Source organism: Haemaphysalis longicornis, unplaced genomic scaffold (genome assembly GCF_048455015.1).
Source record: "Haemaphysalis longicornis isolate Haplotype H1 unplaced genomic scaffold, Haemaphysalis longicornis Haplotype H1 scaffold_3, whole genome shotgun sequence".
Lineage (NCBI taxonomy): Eukaryota > Metazoa > Arthropoda > Arachnida > Ixodida > Ixodidae > Haemaphysalis > Haemaphysalis longicornis.
Window position 1 is genome coordinate 190,280,189 of NW_027526335.1, and position 18,166 is coordinate 190,298,354.

An 18,166-nucleotide genomic window follows, 5' to 3' on the forward strand; every position below is an offset into this window, starting at 1 on the left:
TGTCGAGGGTGTTTCTCTGCGTCTTCCTCAGCAGGAGATACGGTACCGAGTAGGTGACCATCAACACGACAAACGCCCGCACCAGGTGGATGGCGTCGTCCTCTTTCAGGCCTCTGTTTCTGTTAGACACCCGGCGTAACATGCCGACTATCTGTTGTGTGGTGGTTTTTGTTTTAACGAGGCCGGCGTGCCCTTTCTCGTTGTTCTGCAGCAGCAGGCTCAGAATCCCACAGTGCTGTGCAGGCCTGATCTCTATGCCGTCAATTCTGACCGTGACGGCCGGTTGGGGAGCCTTCTTGGGGTCTGCCCGGCTGCATGAGTAAAATTTCAGACTTCTGCGGTGCGCAGCTCAACCCGCACGACTTGGCGTACTCGTCCACGGTCGTGGTCGCACGCTGCAAAGAATCCTCGATCCACCCGTCGGAGCCCGCCTTCGCCGTCCACACTTCGACGAAAAACTCTTTTTAATTGGAACACCGGTAGGCTTCGTGACGCCGCACCGGCAATATTATTTGACTGTTAGCGTGTCAAAATCCCGGTAACTTTGTTCTGTGCGGTCAGTTTTACTGACACGCTTCCCTTTTCGCACAAGTATTTCACTACGTATTCGTCAGGTATGTACTACCATTTTGTAGATTTTTGTATTGCGAGTGCGAAGTAGTCGACTGATGAACAAGAGTTGCAGGACCACTTCAGAAGAATCCTTCTCCTCCCCGAATGAGAAACGTTTTTTGAAATAAATTGTTCGCCATTACTTGCAATACCCGTCCGCGGCTATAACATATCTGGACAATTTTCTCACAGAGCGGCACATCGTTGTGGCTAAGCGGTACGGCTCGCCGCGTCGTGTTAAACATAGACGAGTACAATAGCGTCATCTAAAAGATGTTGCGGTCATCGCATGTCCAGGGGATCTGAGTACTAGTTGATGCAGTCAGTCACGATAGCAAGAGAAAAATAACAGCTTCGTGTTCGTGTGCCCATACACGTATCCACTGCTACAAAAGCCTCGCATTGCCGTTCGGTCACGTTGGCGATGTTGAATACCGTGTGTTCGCGCGTATAACCCGCACCAAAAATGCAAAAATTTCAGTGCCAAAGTAGGGGTGCGGGTAATACGCGGGTTTAAATGCAGAGCATTTCAGTAACTCACGATGTCACCCGCGTTGACGTCCGTAGGCGTCCGTAGTCGTAGCCCGCACCCCTCCCTATACACTATATAAAAAAAATACTATCCGGCACCTGGTTTCGATCCCTCGACCCTGCGGGCGGAACGCAATGTACATGGTGCTCTACCCACTGCGCCACAAAGCCGACACAGAATGGGAGGCTACGAACGCGCCTTATATCCTTGACTCATTCAAATTACTGCTGACAAGCGCTCTCTCGTCAGCAGTTGCCACAAGTGCAACAACATTAACGTAACGCAAACTACTTAACGTCGTGCGCCCCCGGAAATGCTCTGCATTTGATCGTGCCCCTCGCGAGGGGGATGTTTCACTGCGTCGCCATGCGAACAGTTTGCCATTATAGTTTCCGCCCGCTCCGGTCGGTGTCGCCACGGTTCAAACCACTGCCGGGGAGCTGCGCGGGCGTTCGTTGATCGGCGTGCGTTTCACTTTGTGAGGGTCGGCAGTAGGGGTGCTCGTTGAGCCTGAGAGGGGGGGGGGGGGGTGAGCAGATCTTGGCGAGCAGCGTCCGCTTCGCCGGTGCACGTCTTTCTTTGCTGTCTCCCTCTTTCTGCCGATGTAGAAACCACAGGAAGACGCTACTTGGCCGAACATTTCTTTACTGCACTTAGCGGAGTTATAATGAGCTATGCCTGCTACATGGCCGTTTGTTAGGACGACGAGAGGGATGCGCTCTATGTGGTCTTTCAGTGCTATGGCGTAATTACGCAGGACTTGCAGCGCCGGTCATCTTGGCGGTGTAAATTGTAGACGGTGAAGTTGTGCCGAGTTGTTGGGTTCTTGCAGCTCTTTTCATGTGTTATTACGCCTGTCGGCAAGTAATTCCTTTGTTGATTTGGTACTTAAATGGGTCCTGAAATACCTTCCGCCGATGCATAGATGTACATGTAACCAAATAAAGCAATGTATTAGCAATCTCCTCCCGCAAGAATTTTGTTAAAGCGATGAGTATTAGCTGAGAAATCTTTAATCAAAAACCGCGCATTATCGTCGCGCCGCGTTTCCTCCTCTTTTAACCGGTTGACTTCGCGCGAGCCTTCCCTCCCATGATGCTGCGCTACTCAGCGGTGACGTACTTCCGCCATTACGCTCCTCCGAGTGCCGTCTGCTACGGGCAAGTTTTGTTGACACCATGAATTCCGCACTCCGCTCAAGGCTGGAAAAGCGAACGAAAAATCTGGCCGCATGTGCGCGGTGGCCTGGCCTTGCCCTTTCGCGGTGACCGTTGATGCAGTTGCTATCGGGGGCACATGACTTTTTATCGGCGGCGAACTCGCAGCCGCACGGGGAGGATCGTGCGCTCGTTCCCTTTGATGCACCGCCACTGTTTATCCAAAAAGCGCCGTATCAGATGTGGCCCAGCTGGTGCCGGGTCTTATTTTGCGGCCGTGGTAATTCCTGCCGGCGGCATGTGAAGAAGATATTTTAAATAGATACAGAACCCGTGCACAAAACGCTTCAATCATGTGACTAGTCCAGCTTGGGGAGACGCGTGGTGGAGAGCGGCAACGTTGGCAAAACATGCTCCGCCGCGGCTCTGAGCTTTCTAGCGCTGTAGCGAGCGGCATTTCTTTGACAACCTCAAACATCGGTTGCCTTGGCAACAAGGCACAAACCGCTCTAGAAGTCAGTTACGGTTGCGTGATCCGGTTCAGCTCGGGGCCCCACCTCGCGACATGTGGGCACTGCAGGCGTACCGCTCATTCCCATTGGGAAGTGCGAGATACGTTTGACATTACAGGAGGCAATGGTGTGTATGTGTTGTGGACGCCTTTGTTTCGCGATGCAATGCGACGTTGTGCTTCTGCGGGTGGATAGTGCTTCCCATGGTCTGGATTATCTTTCTCGAGCGACGTATGACTCACCCTCGCATGGGGTATGTGCAGTGTGCGTGGCTAAAAGCCATCTCGGCTTGTGCGCCAGATTTAAGTGACGTGCTGTACTTTATGCAGCTAAACCACAGGGCTTTTTCAATGCCCATAGCATAAGTGTCTTGATTCTGGGTACCTGCGGATTAGGTACACGAGTTAGCATGAGGTCTTTTGCAAAACGGCAAGGGTGTGGAGTACCAATCCATTCTTTAATATTGACTGCTCCTGTTACGTATCCTACGTCTCACAATACCCGATAATCCTCGGACTATCTGAGGGCTATCCCTAGAAAGTCCGATACTTTAAATCGCAGTGCAACAGTGGATGGTAAGTAGCGACTTTTTCATCTGTCTAGCTTAGTTGTTAGTCTGCTTTACAATTGGAATCCTTCTGATATATTTCCTTTAGTGCAGCTTCACGGCAATGCGCGTTGTGCCGGGAAGCTCCGACGCAGTAACACTAACTAAGCCTTCTATGGCAGCGACTGGGCAAAACATACAAGGACCGGGAAGAAAAAACAAGGACGAGCGCACTGAATTTTATCAGTGAATTGTGACTTCCGCTTTGCAGGCAGTGTATCCTACTTCCTAAATACATGCTTTTTTCTGTGTACATAGCATGTGATATGTTGCTTGTGTAGTAGCGTTGGTACAGCCTTTCAAATGTGCGGGCAATACGCGAGGATTTTTTTTTTCGACGGGCTGAAAGTGGCGGTGCTAATTATATGCAGGGACAGGTTATACGCTCGAAAATACGGTATACAAGGCGTCACTGGGACCACGTTTAGCCATGAACCTGCATAGGACCTAAGTTCGACCACTACTAACCCCCTGGGAACGCCGGTCAGTGCACTCGGCTTCCATCGGTGCATCTCCCAGATGCAGGCCATCGTGAAGGGCATCTGGTTCCGGTCCTCCCAGGTGGGCTGCCGCTCCCGGCCCACAACGTCGTCGATCTCGCGCTGCAGCCGAGCCTGCCACGTCTCCGCGTTGTTCGCCAAGTGTAGCATGTGCCAGTGGATCGCGACGGCCACGGTGTGCGAGCCGGCGACGAAGAGGTTGATCACGTTGCCCACAAGGAATCGTGCTGCGGAACGTGAATGAGAAGATGGGCTCACAAAGGCGACATGCGCTTCTCTGCTTTGTCGGCTAACAGCTTTTCCCACCTTCCTGCACCTTCTTAAAGCCCCTAGTGTACTAACATAAGCGTTCAGAAAGCAACCTGCCTTCATAAGACTGTCCAAACCGCTCCCCGTTTTCGAAACCCTCCCTATCGCTCTTATGAGAATCTCTTTCTGAGCAACTTAGCAACTGCAAATGAGGCTATCGCACGACGCCCCGATTCAAGTACGATGTGCGGGCGGGCATTTTGCTCCAATACGTAAGCACGCCCCAGTGGCGATAGTTTTGAAGCACTCCGATAAGCCAGCTCCGTCCGTGGCCGGTCCACGCATATTGAGCACTTTAGGCTTACCATCGCCGCATGTTTAAGCAAGGTTTCTCTATTGGCGATGAGATGTTTCAGTGGCGCCCCCTGGCTGTGACGGCGGCTTAGGGACTCGCGCCGCTATCGTCTGGTACACTGCGCATGTGAGGGGCAGCAGCGCCTGTGCTAGAAATCGCCCGCTCTGACGCTTTAGTTCACTAAAAGGCGTATTTCTAGTAATTCAGTTATATTTGCCAGCTTCTGACACATCTCAATAATTTCAATCTGTATCCCCCACAAGTTCGATACACACGAGGAGAGAGAGAGAGCATCGGTCAGAAGATCATGTGTAACTCGTCCTTTATAGCTTATTCGCGAGGTTCAGCGCTCAGACCTCGATAAATATTCAAAATTCGTAGGCTTCCCTACACTATTTTTGAGATGCTCTTATGAAGACTCAACAGTCTAATGCCACGTACTAAGCAGGGAGGGCCTACACACAGATCGTAGAGCAGGAAATAAAGCGGCTGTCTTATATTTCTTTCGTTGTTGTTGATTTGTATCAGATGAACGTTTATTTTTTTTTTCTGTGCCCAACCCATTAATTTTTCTGCACCATCACAAATGTCTCATTAGTAGGTTTGGGGTTGTTTTGGAGGCTCACAGAGATCGTGTGGATGTCTTCTTCAGGCTGTATAGCATACATTCCCTTCACAAATTGGCTTTCGTTATTTCTGCGTGCAAGAATGTGCATATCCGCAGCGTGCGTTGTTTATTCACATGCAAATACAATGAGAAGGTTTGTGCTACGCCACCGCGATCGCACCCCAAACAACGTTGTCCAGAGTACTCGAAGGCGGCTTTTGTGCCCCGAATTTCTATCGTAACTATCATTATCATAACGAACTCACCGTTGACCCGAACAAATATGACATGATTACGGTGTTCAAGGCTTGATATACTCGCTAACGAACGCAATGAATAGGTGCATATACTACAAGAATCGAAACCGATGAATATTTCCAAGCAGCTCTTCGTTGTTTTGCAATCCTTCCAGGAGTAAAGAACTTATCCTGGTCTTCTCGGTATGGCGTTCTATTAATTGAAGAAAATTACTTTTCTATGACTGAGGACCCGGCCCACTAATCAGCTCGATTTTGCTGGTCATTAAAGTTCTCTCTTCTTCCTCGTGCTCCTCCTCCTCTGGATTGCAGTTCTCCTATTACACATATCTGAATATTGGGAGGACATGGGTGTGGAAAATGTACCGAAATATCCCTCCAGGTCTGAACAAACATAGTGTTACTGTATGTTGACCGTAGACGTGACTCGTTTTGCTAAATAAATCTCCATGCTGCTTTGAAGCCTGATGTAAAACCAGGAAGCGTCTGTACACACTGTGAGTTTTTTGGAACTCAACCTACACTTTTTGCGCGCCATAGTGCATGTCGGCATACTTTCATGCCATGACAACGTAAAGTGATGGGAAACAATACTTTCGAACGTTCGGCAAGGTTGCAAAAACTGTTTTAGGTTAAAAATGATTACCTGAAATCGTGAAGCCGTAAAGCCTCTGCCAAAGCCGACAGCCCCGAAGGCACGGAATTCGTTTGGGTCTGGTATTTTCCCTGTTGTCGGTTACTATAAGCTGACTGTTCCCTTTGCTCGAAAGATTGCTTAATACAGAAGCTGGCGTCTAGCTCCTACCCTTCGCGCTCCACACAGGACCGGCTTCGCAAGGAATGGGGCGACGCCGGCAATGTTTCTTCCGTGGCGGCATCCACAAAATTACTTTAACACATGCCTTGAGCTAGGTGAGCGATTTGAAGTCTATTATTGTGATGAAAAGTTACGCACTCGCAAAATCTGGTGCGTACAAGCATCAGATGTCCACCATGCGCAAAAAAAAAAAAAAAAAATATCAGTAGGGAGAGCTAACCCGAGTGAAGCAGACGACAAATGCGAGAATCCCTAAGCTGACGTCGCGCAGGCGCGCTCCGCAGCGCCGCCCGTGGTCGCGCCCACCGCCAATAGGCCTCCTGCGCTGGAGTTTTGGCAATATGCAGCGCCCCTAGTGGCCGACACTCTGGGTAGTACAAAAGCAGACGACCCTCGCCGCCCTCCATGTGTTTTCAATTACAAGGCACCGTGAAAGTTTGTTGTACTCAGTTTAATCGCTTTGTGGCTCGTTTAAATGACTGCACACTGTATGAAATAGCCCTTAAAGTAGTTGCATAGGCTAAACAAAATAATATCCGCTAAAACAAGCCGATTTATCGGCTTTCTTTTAAACGAGCTGTCGCGGTCGTCGCGGCGTGGTAGAGTATCGCCAGGTCGGGTGGTCTAACTTCTTGACGACCATTACCGTTCTTTCTTCTTGCGTGCGGTCGACAAAGGAAAGATCACGAGTAGCATAAACACTGAACCCTGCTGGAAACTGCAAAATATTGCTTCAGCAGGAGAATGCAAGCGAACGCAAGAATTGCGCAGCCGACTCAGCCGACACCACTGTTCCCTGGCACCGCCATGAAAACGAGTGGAAATTTAGTTTTTTTTATTCTCGCAAACTAAATAATTCTTGCGTAACGCTTTACGCCGCACGATTTACGAACGGCAGGGTACATGTATACTAGCGAGTAGGTGAGGCAATAGCGTCAAGTAAACAAATTAAGCGCTATTAAAGGACACAAAACAAGCACCAAATCGCACGCCCGCTGCCTGAAAAGATGTGTACTTCTATATTTGCATAACATAACAGCTGCATACACGGCGCGCGGCCAGGAATATTTACATGCGATCATCACTGACTCTGTTGGTTATCTTCTAGTGCAGGTCGTCGCTGACAATATGAACGGCCACACGCCAGTTTTGTCCTAAAATGGAGTGAGGCAGCGCGACAAGAACAGAGAATTGGTCGCTTCCAGTTGAATTGTCCTCCATCTTCACACTTCGCCAGATTATTGTCAAATATTATTGGCAATTCACGATTTCTTTTTTTTTTTTGCGTTCAAAGCCCCCCTTCCCACCCCACCCATTTGCCGTCCAGCCCTCCGCCATGTCGGCTGCATGCAACACGGCCCTGCAATTCAGAACATTGCTTGCAATCATTCTAGTCTATTAAGTGCGACCTGGGAACATACTATAATGCAAGAGCGTAATTAAGTAAAGTGAGAGCACACAAGGAAAGCGAGCGGCCTCTCAGTTCGCCCGACCACCTTGTTTTACCGCCACTAATTTCGGAATCGCAAAGCATATTTCACGCTTCTGACGCTCGCTGCATTTTGTCACTGAGACACGCAACAAAACGGCAAGCTAACGCTGCACCATGTATTCGTAACGGCGACGCAAACGAGCACTGGGGCTCTTCGATTTACAGTCTCGGACTCACCGAGAACTCCCAGAGAAGCAGCCCGGCGTTCGATTTTCGCATGTATCCCTATGGCTTCGGGGAATCTTCGGACTAACAGCGGACTATCCGCGGTGAGTCTGAGACTGTAAATCGAAGAGCCCCACTGTTTAATGAAAGTGCACGCATAGTGCGCAGGTACGCAAAAGAGCGGCGCACCGCAGCAGGCGAGCCAGCGGTCCGCCGGACTCACTGGCTTTTTAAAGCGTGATCATCGCCGATTGCGTCCCTCTTATTTTTTGATCGGCTGTTGTTGAAAAGTCCTTGTCGCCTAGAGTATTAGTTTAAACTAGAAGTTTCACTTCAAATGGTCGGTGAACCTGCGAGTGGGAGAGCGCCGTCATCGTCCCGGCACTTTCGTCGGCGCTGTAAACGTATTAGCGCTGCAAAGCTTTTCCCCCTAATGCCCAGTTGGTCGCCGGAGGAGACCGGACTCGTCGGGGACGGGCTGGTGACCATGTCGCAAAACAATCGGGAATATCGAGCTCATTTTGCTTCTGTCAAAACGCGATCCTATGGGACCCGCGCAGCTTTGTAATACTCGGAAGTACTGCTCGGAAGCAGCTTGCGCAGCGCCCCCTGGGCAGCGCAGGAGGCCTATAATATCGCCCCTTTTCTCAGAAGTCGATCTTTTTTCGCGCATTGTCGTACTCGCCCCGGCGACTCAGTTGCTATGGCGTTGTGCTGCAGAGCCCACGCCATCCCCGCTGGGCGTTTTTTTTTTTTTGTCGAAAAACAAAAACAGCCGCGTATCGAGGACTCGCCGCACGGCAAAGATCCCCGGGTGGTCATAATTAACCCGAACCTGACCACTACGGTGCGCCTCATAGTCCAGGTGTAACTTCGACATGTAAAACCCCAGAAGTCGAAATTTTTGTCAGCATCGCTTATATTCCGGAGAACAGCACAAGACTGCAGCTGCACCTGCCAGAATGGTGCCTACGCTTGCAGCGTCACACCAAGTCCCCGCTGCTGTGCTGGTGTGCACACTTCTGTGTCAAAAGTGCTGGCGATAGAGGGAATCATTTTTTCGTGTAGAGGACGATTGATTCCTTGGAGCTTTACCGATTTCCCGCACACCCCACGCGAATCTGCAAACACCGCTCCGCAAGGCTTTTCGGGAAAAAAAAGTTATGTTACGGCGGGAGCTACATTAGGTACGGCTCATTTTTTGAAGACAGCAGGCTTGCTTGAGCTACTTGAACGTGAAAATTTTGGTCTGTCTGTTTACACGGCCAAACTCGAACACAGTAATTTTCAGCGCTCCCAGGGCGCTGCCACTTTTCTGCGATCGGGACGCCACCATGAGGGTGCTTTCTTGGGGCCGCTGATGAATTTCCTCATCAGCGGCGAAGAATGGAGGACAAATAGATCAATATTCCCATCGAGTTGGGCTAAAGCGTAGAAGGGCACTACAGCCTGCTATTCGGGCGGCGCAAGAACTTCCAGATCATTATATGTGTTAACACATGTTTTTGAAGCATGTGGAGTCGAGTTTGTTTCATCACCATCGAATCGGCTTTTTTCTAAAACTATTTTTGGCCTAGTGCCTATTTGATTTATTTTGAATTATTTTAAATCTGCGATAGCTTTGTTGGTGCGGGTTTTGTCGTTGACTTTTTTTTGTTTTTTTTGTGTGTACAATAGAGGACATGAATTAAATGGAAATAAATGGGACTGCGGGACGAGCAGCCGCCGCCCCAACCGCATGCCGCCGTTCGCGTTGGACTGCGTATCGGGAGGCTTATTCGGGCGCCTCATTTGGTTTGCAAATTAGTAAGTGCCTTTTATTTGCCGTTTCTGCCGTCTGCAGCTTCACCTTTCAGCAGAGAGCGCATTCAAGGCGAGCGAGAACTCATTGTATGCCGGGTTTGCTCAGGCTGTATACACGGATCGCGAATGCAGTGTGTAGTGCTTTGTTCTCGACGAAATCACGACCTTTGAGGCTCAATCTTGCCGTGCGACGCTTTTTGCGGTTCATTGCTGTACACGCGGTTTTTCTACCGCCGCTCGCTTTTTTCTTAAATCCCGCCTGCAGGTCACCGTGCCCTGCGTGAAATTGGCGATGTATGGAAGCTACCCGTTCGAGGTATACCATCACTGCGCCGTCGTTTGCTGCCCTAAGAAGCAACGCAAACGCTGGATCCTGATGCGAGAAATATTTCGATGAAATGGTGTATGCATGTGACAGTCTAATCTCCTGACAGAATGTCTGAGGCCCAGAGCACTGCCTTTATGGGTCGTCTTGCTGAACCAAAAATACTCGTAATCGAGCAGTCTTTCAAGAACAAGTGCGGTCGTACGCGGCTTTCAGCCGTCCGGTTATTCACTCCCCTGATGCTGTCCATCGTCGACTTCGGTTCTCTACAAGCCTGACGTGCGTTGTTCTCGCAGAAATCACGGCCTGCCAGGCTCTATTATGCCGCGCTGGCTTTTTCGGTACGATTGCTGTAGCCGACTTTCCCGTACCCGAAGAATCAGCGCTGTGCTCACCCTTCTCGCGTAGGCACCCAGCAACAGAAGTGGAGGGTTGCTCTTCGTTGGCCTTGCGTCCATGAAATGAATACAGCTAACATTTAAAAAATTTCCGATAGACAACGCCATGGGGGTCAATAAGCAGGCTTCTAAAGGCGGCGTAGGACAGCTCTAGTTCTTGCAAAGCTGCTAGATTACGAGTATTTCCGCTTCAGAATGACGATCCATTAGGGGCAGTGTTCTGGAACCCAGGATGTTGTATTAGGTGATTACACTTATCACGTAAATACGCATATTTCATGGCGATATTTCTCGTACAGTCGCGTGCGATTTGAAGGTAATCGCGCGAGCGTCGACCCAACACAGCGATAACGCCCCCTCGCGGCTTGTTTTACTGGGCCTGGTTCGTAGCTTACGTATTCTCCTCTCCCGCGGTCGCTGTTTATTCAAGCAGCCATCACTCCCACGGCAAAACCAGTGACGCATACCTCTTTTTTTATGGCTCGGAAAGATGCGCGCAAACTCATTGACTAGAAATACTGAGCACTTATCACAATCGGTAGTATCGCTTCTCACCGTAACCAAGAAAAAAGCGCACGAGCGATTACAACCACACAAACTCACCCCATTGCGGAAAGGGTGGTTTACTGGCCGCGGGAGTGATTACTGCTTGAAGGAACAGCATTTGATGGAGAGGAGAATGCGTAAACTAGGTCCCAGGGACGCCGAAAAATCCCGCGCGGGGGCGTTATCGTCTTTATCGGTCGAAGCTCGCGCGATCGATTACCTTCAAATCGCACGCGACTGTACCAGGATCCTGCGCGTGCGTGGGTTCCTAATGCAGCAAACAACGGCGCAGTGACGCTAGCGTGCACGGGGCAGGGAGACCTGCACGCGCGATTTAAGAAGAAACCTAGTGACTGTAAAAACCAGGGTGCAGAACTAGAGAGCAAAAAGCCTCGCACGGCAAAATAGAGCCTAGAAGGTCGTGATTTCGGCGAGAACAACGCGCGGCACATTGCTTTCGCTTTCCCTGTACAGCATCGTCAAACTTCGCATAGAATTAGTTCTCGCTTGCCTTTATTGCGCTCTCTGCTGAAAGGTGAAGCTGCAGACGGCAGAAACGGCAAATAAAAGGCACTTACTAATTTGCAAACCAAATGAGGCGCCCGAATAAGCCTCCCGATACGCAGTCCAACGCGAACGGCGGCATGCGGCTAGGCATGCGGCATCCGGCTGCTCTTCGCGCAGTCCCCGAGGAAGCACCCGCATGGCAGCGCACCGATCGCAGGAAAATGGCGGCTCCCAGGGAGCGGCGAAAAATTCTGAACTATGTGTTGAACAAAACGTTTATATAGCCAGAGCCGTGTGTAAATATCTAAATCGGGGGGCAATGTTCATTGTTGTCAACATTGTTGAGCAAGAGCAAAACATTACGGATTACTGAGGCCAAACATCAATGCAGTAGGTGGTATTTCCAATGTTCCTTTATGAAAAACTGGCATGGTTCCTTGATCGTTGCGATAGCAAATGAAATGCTCGCAGTGGTATAAGTGCAAACCGCGGGGGCACTCCGATAGATAGAGAGATACCTCGCAGTCATAACCTTTGGAGCGCCCGGCGCCCCAAATTAATTGGCTATGGTGGCGCCATCTGGCAGTGGCGCTGGGCGGGTAACTCCGTGGGTCTCCTAACGCCACTGCCAGTGGCGCCACCGGTCTCGCTGCCCTATCTTTGGTACAGTCGCGTGCGATTTGAAAGTAATCGCGCCAGCTTCGACCGATAAAGGCGATAACGCCCCCGCGCGGCCTTTTTCGGAGCGACTGGGACCTAGTTTATGCATTCTCCTCTCTCTGGGTCGCTGTTCCATCAAGCAGTGATCCCTCCCGCTGCTAGTAAACCACCCTTTCCGCTCTGTGGTGATCTTGTGTGGTTGCAATCACGTGTGCCTTTTTTTCTTGGTTATCGTGAGCAACGATAGCACCCATTGTTATAAATGTCCAGTATTTCCAGAGAATGCGTTTCTGCGCACCTTTTCGAGAACTGCTGTAAAATACCACGAGTGCGACGTCGTCGCTGCGTGCGCGATAAAACAAGAGGAAGGGGTTTTTGATTTTGCGGCTGGAGTGATGGCTGCTGAAATAAACAGCGACCGAGGGAGAGAAGAATGCGTAAACCAGGAACCAGGCAGTCTAAAACAAGCCGCGTGGGGGCGTTATCGTCGTGGTCGGTCGACGCTCGCGTGATTACCTTCAAATCGCACGCGACTGTACTTATAGTTTACTATGTCGTTCGTATCAACCCGGTTTGGAACGACACTCGACCACGTCTTTCAACATGGATAAAAGAACGCCGAGGCACTGAAGTACGCCTCGTACTCCAGCGTATGCAGACCTATGTTCTGCGTGGCTAGAAACGCGTCGGATGACGAGGAATGTGATGGTGACACTCACGGTGCCAGTGGTGCCAGTGCGACTGCGCAGCATTTACACCCTGGCGCCGCCGGAGGCGGCAAGGCGTGTACTTTGGCGCATCATTAATACATGGACACCCTTTCACGCAATAAATAAATTCATGATTAAAAAATACTTCATCTTCGAAAACTAATGCTATAGGGACCGGGCAGCTGTACGGGTGGTGCCACCACTCGGCGCTCCCCTCGTTAGTGGAATGAGTCGTTGCATTGGGCTACGCAGCCTCTCGTTGTTTTGTCCGTGTCTGCTTCGGTGCTTTGACTTTTTTGGTGGTTTTGTGAGTGGATATGTGCGGTGAAACAAAGTCTAGATAGATGTGCTGGGTTCGTAGATGCAGTAACAGCTACGCAAACTTTGTCGGACGCTTCTAAAGTTGGGTATGGGCTGCAATGATATCAGCGCTTTTTGCAGCGATATACGCTTGGCTCCACCCGTTCTGAGTACGAATAAAGATACTATTATTAATATTCATTTCTTAAACGCACTACGTGCTACGTAAACTTATTTGACGCTTGTAAGTTTTGGAACGGGCTACATTGACATCAGCCCTTTTTGCAGCGCTCTGCTCCTGGCTCCGCACGATCTGAGTGGGAATAAAACTATTAATATTAATATCCATTTCTACCACTCTAAATTATCTTCACTAATTTCAATGTCTACGGTTTCCGCGGCAGCCTCAACGCTGGGACACCTCGATACGTGTGTTTTGAAGAGAAAGGTACTTCCGTACGAGATCGATTGCCGTGTGGCCGCGCAATTATCACGGCAGTTTACACTTTCTTTCTGTGCCTTCGGCTTTGGTGAGCGACACTGTGACAACATGGGAGCCTGACAGCCGAAGCGGAACTCCCACCTTTGCAGGGGTAATTTTATCAAGACCTAAAGTTATTCAGCCCCCCAAGAGCCCAAGCTGCAAACCATCCCCGCTCCCATTCCCGTTTTACCACCTGCGTGGAATAAAGGCTGGCACGGATAGTTAAAAAGTGGCAGTGTTAACGTCAGGCTGTTTTTTTTAATGCCTAAGTGTTTTTTACCGAGTACCTAAAAAATCGTGTAGTGCCTGCTGAGGAAAATAAAAACGCGCGATTATATAGTTGAAAGCCTTAAATAGGGGTGCACCAGCACCAGCCCTCCAGCACAGACGCATTCTGGACCCGCTGGAAGCCGTTAGGATTGGGAGAGGGGTGCATGGAACTGCAAAATTAAACAGCAAATTCATCGAGCCCTCCCTTGAACGACGGTAATGGAAGACGCACTCAAGAGCTGTCTTTGTGCGAAATCGTATGCGAAAGGGTCAAAATCATGACGCTGTGATCAAAAGACGAAATTGCATGCTGGTCACATTCAAAGATGAACTAGCTAAAGTTTAAATCGAGAATACAAGCAAGCAAACCCACACGCGAAAGCTTTGCGATAAACCCTCATCGTCGTTAGACGGAGGAGTGCATGATTTTTCAGGAGTAGGTGGCAGCTTGTAAAACGACCGCACCATTCAGTTGTGAAAATGAGGACAGGTTTCTGGCACCTTCCTTTCGCTTGTCCTTCATCCACGCAGGAACAGTTTTTTGAAAAACGGTTAACAAACTAGCCAGCAGCCATTTCAATTCTTGTAAAGCAACGCTTTTCCTCAAGCAATAGCGTTCTACTTTAATGGGGCATTTATTCTGTAAACAATTCCCGATGACTCTAGCAAGCGTATTTCTGTGAAATAAACCCGTTTCTACCGGATATAAGGAAGCCAGGGAGCGTCTTCCATCACGATTTTTGTTTTGGGGTTAATCTTAGAAGGCACCCCCCAACTTTGTCTTTCGCTTGTGCACGCGCCGTTCCGTCACCAACCGTCAAAGGCCAGCTCCGCACCATTCCTGCATGGATCGGCGGAACACACCAGCTTTGTAGGGGAATTTGGCTGCAATACATTCCTGGATACGCCAAACTGCATGCAGGCATGAAAAATTCGCACGAAGGAACGGACTTTCGCTTTCAGCTTGACTTCCAGCTTTCCGCATTGAGCGTCCTCTGCTATTTGTAATTACTGCGTATGGGCATAAAACACGCACATTGCATGCCTCGTAAAGATGGCCTCTACTTTCAGGATTTTCCGTTCTGAAAAAAAGTCCTTGTGGTTATCTACGCTGTGCAAGCCGCACCGCAGCAGAACGACAGAAAGCCATGCACAACAACGCTGCGCTGACGGCCACCGGCAGTCCACTGACGAGCGGTTCGCCATGGGTGGTGCTGTTCGCTGAAACCTACATGAAGGAAATCTTCGGCTTCCAGGAGCCCTAGGATTTAAGGGTAGTACAGAGGAAGTTAACTTCAAGGCTGTCGAGGCGACGAAAAGGACATTAGAATGCTCGTGGACGAAACGTAGGGAGGGGAATATTGCCTACGACAGTTACCTCCTGTAACAGAAAAAAAAAAACAGTATTTTGTGCCTGCCCTAAGCAGCGCTAGTATTAAACCAAGAGTATAAAACATAGGTATATTAGTCCTTTTTTGTAGGATGACATGTCATCACCCCGCTACAAAGGGGAAACTAATAGCAATCAAAATCAAATCAATCATTACGGTGGTGCCATACAACGGCCGTCCGGCCCCTATAAAGTACCACGAGCGAGCCAAACGTTGAAATGTACTGAAGTTACCGACACACGACCTACCGGCGCAGCGAATGAACTCTTCTTAGACAAACCTCCATTGCCACGACGGAAATGGTAGACGAAGAGCATCACGGAGGGGCGGGGAGAGACGAGGCCTGACGCAGCAGGGGCAGCAGAAGATTATCGTCTTTCGACATTTTCGCTAAGCAAGCGGATAAACGGCGAATTTTTCTCTTGCCGGTTTGTGAAAAGACGCGCTGTCAACTTAAGTTCCAGTCTTGCAACGATTTCAAGCACCGTAATATGTTGCAAGACAAAAGTCATACGTACTTTAGTCTGTGAATACGGGAGTAAATATCCACGCCTTGGCTAGTCGCGCTTGAATCCACAAATTTCGCAATTGAAAACTTCACTGCGAGCCGTCATTTGCGGACTGCGTTTTTTGTTTTTTGTATTGCAACTGCACTTTCTCTGTTTTCTCACTGTAGTGCACTGTATATTCGGGGACACATTTCTGTGGCAATGGAGAGAGAGGTGCAGGGGGAAGGCGAAGCTAACTGCATTGCGTTACTGCGTCAGAGTACCCAATAAACTGGTTTCGTTTTCAGTGGCGTTGGCGTGAGAGATAGGCATTTGCAACAGTTTATTTCTTAGCATGAGCTCCGCTGAACCACAATCCCTGAGTCTGTAGGCATATTGGCGTCTCCTTCTCTGCGCATCATTTGTTTCTAAACGCAAGCGTGCGCTTTAACTGGAGAACTCTGAACTCTGAGAACTCTGAACTAAACTATACCGCGGACTGTGCCGTCCAGCCCTGTATCGTTCAGAAATGACGTCAATTTCGTCAGCGCTGCAGTCTTGAGATCGCGCACTGATATGTAAACCTTCCTGGAGCAGAAAACGGACATGTGTAGCGTGCTTATATAGCGCGAGCGCGGCGTGCCGGAAGAGTAAATGGCACAACGCGATGCGGAATTCCATTTTGATCGTATTGATTGCGTTGAAGTGTGAAACTCTCATACCACTGCACTCTTGTCTTTAAAGTTGCACACTTGCCTTAAATATTTTTTTTATCTTTTATCTAACCTTAGGTGGTTTTGCAGCCACCAAACGAAGACTTCAGGATACTACCTTGACAGTGCACCCAATTACGCAAGTAAGCTGGTTCAGAGAACTAAATGCGGAAATGACGGAGGCACCTGGATGCGTCAATCTTACTTGGGTGGACACCTTGCAGACGATTTGATTAGTTTGTTTTTACAGTTTTTGGTTCTGAAGCTTCTTCAAAATCCTATGTGGCGAATGAAGTGACGAAGGTACCGGAGGGAGCTGGCGCAGTCAACAAGGACGCCATGTTCTTCAATACTTTTTTTTTGGCCTATGGGAAGCCAATGGCGAACGTCACAACAACAAAAAAACCCTAAAAAACTAAACAATGATGCTCTCTGTTTTACATATTCTGGCCAATAATTTCCTGGCTTTGTCACGCCAATGATAAAAATAATAACTGCATGTAGTTTTGAAAACCAGCGAATTATTTTTGTTGGGCTACTTCCAGCGGTGCTGCGAAAAGGCATGGTTAGGGTCTGCAGCCTTGACTGCATTGCCAGGGAAAGTTACCCGGAGTATAGTATATCAGATTATGCGCGGGGTATGGTGACCCCTGCGGATGCCGGTAGTGACCCCATTCCGTCTATTGCAGCTCAAGTACGCTTGGCGTATTGTTGCGTGCCCTCGTCGTTCCTGCATTCTGCGCTTTTTATGGAAACATTTGCGTATTTGCTACCAGCGACGACCATACAACTGGGCGGTTTCTGTCCGCGTAGCAATGGCACCATTTCCTCGGCTGTCCTAGAAGAGGGAACCCTACCGAAACGCCAACGGCATTGTACCATAAAAAAGGAGCATGCTTTGTCTGTCGTAATTTAGTAAAGCTCTGTAATAAACAGTAGTCCTTACGCAAAAAGTTGGAATCCGGATCAGTCTCGTGCTCCTTGATCTTCTTTAGATAGCCGTCTATGAAATCACGGTTAACGTCCTCATCCATTGTGGCCTTGTGCTGTTCCACTTGGTCTCTGCAAGAAGTAGTGGAAAAGACATTAAAACGTTAAATTCGGTACCGCAAAGCCACCACCGAAACTTTAAATTCAGCGTTTTTCCACACGCTTGAGAGAAAACCTCGAATTTACATCTTGAAAAATGTAATGCAGGTTTGAGTGAGCTTGAGATTCCAAACACACATTTGCCTCAGCGATCGAGACAAACGAGACGCGTGACGTTCGATATGTCAGGCGGGTGCGCATATTAATATCTGTTCCCCAACGTAGTTGAGGCGTTCGATGTCTTATGAGTCAATGTATGCCCGCTTTTTGTAAAATTACGATAGAGCTCTGTGAGAATCCCTCAGGTGACACGAGTCATACATGGTGGCTGGAGTGGGTTCCGGTAGTCGCCATGAGTGATCCGTTGGCTCGTTTCATAACGTCTAATAACGGATGAGAGCCAGTTGGTATTCCAGGGTCCGCAACAGTTAACAGCAGAGATTTTGCGACAGCGGACGTTACAGACAAGGATAAGGGCTATCCTCTCCTGTCCTCGACTGTTACGTCTCTTTAAACTTTTTGTGGGTAAGTTGGGTGGATGATCTGGTGGATGATCAGGTATGATCGGGTGGATGATCATACACGCAGGGTGGACCTGCGTGTATGATTTGGTAGCGCTA

At 49.2% G+C, this 18,166-nt stretch overlaps 1 protein-coding gene across 2 annotated transcripts in view; it reads right to left on the reverse strand.

The window, feature by feature from the left end:
* The window catches only part of LOC144175901 (cytochrome P450 2C28-like), a 72,940-nt gene that overhangs the window by 17,278 nt on the left and 37,496 nt on the right, over positions 1-18,166 (reverse strand). For both annotated transcript variants that reach the window (XM_077704967.1, XM_077704968.1), the window contains 2 exons: positions 17,404-17,519; positions 3,889-4,147 (listed from right to left, as the gene is read on the reverse strand). In XM_077704967.1, the coding sequence (XP_077561093.1) occupies positions 3,889-4,147; positions 17,404-17,519 (375 nt within the window). The remainder of the gene's footprint in view (positions 1-3,888; positions 4,148-17,403; positions 17,520-18,166) is intronic.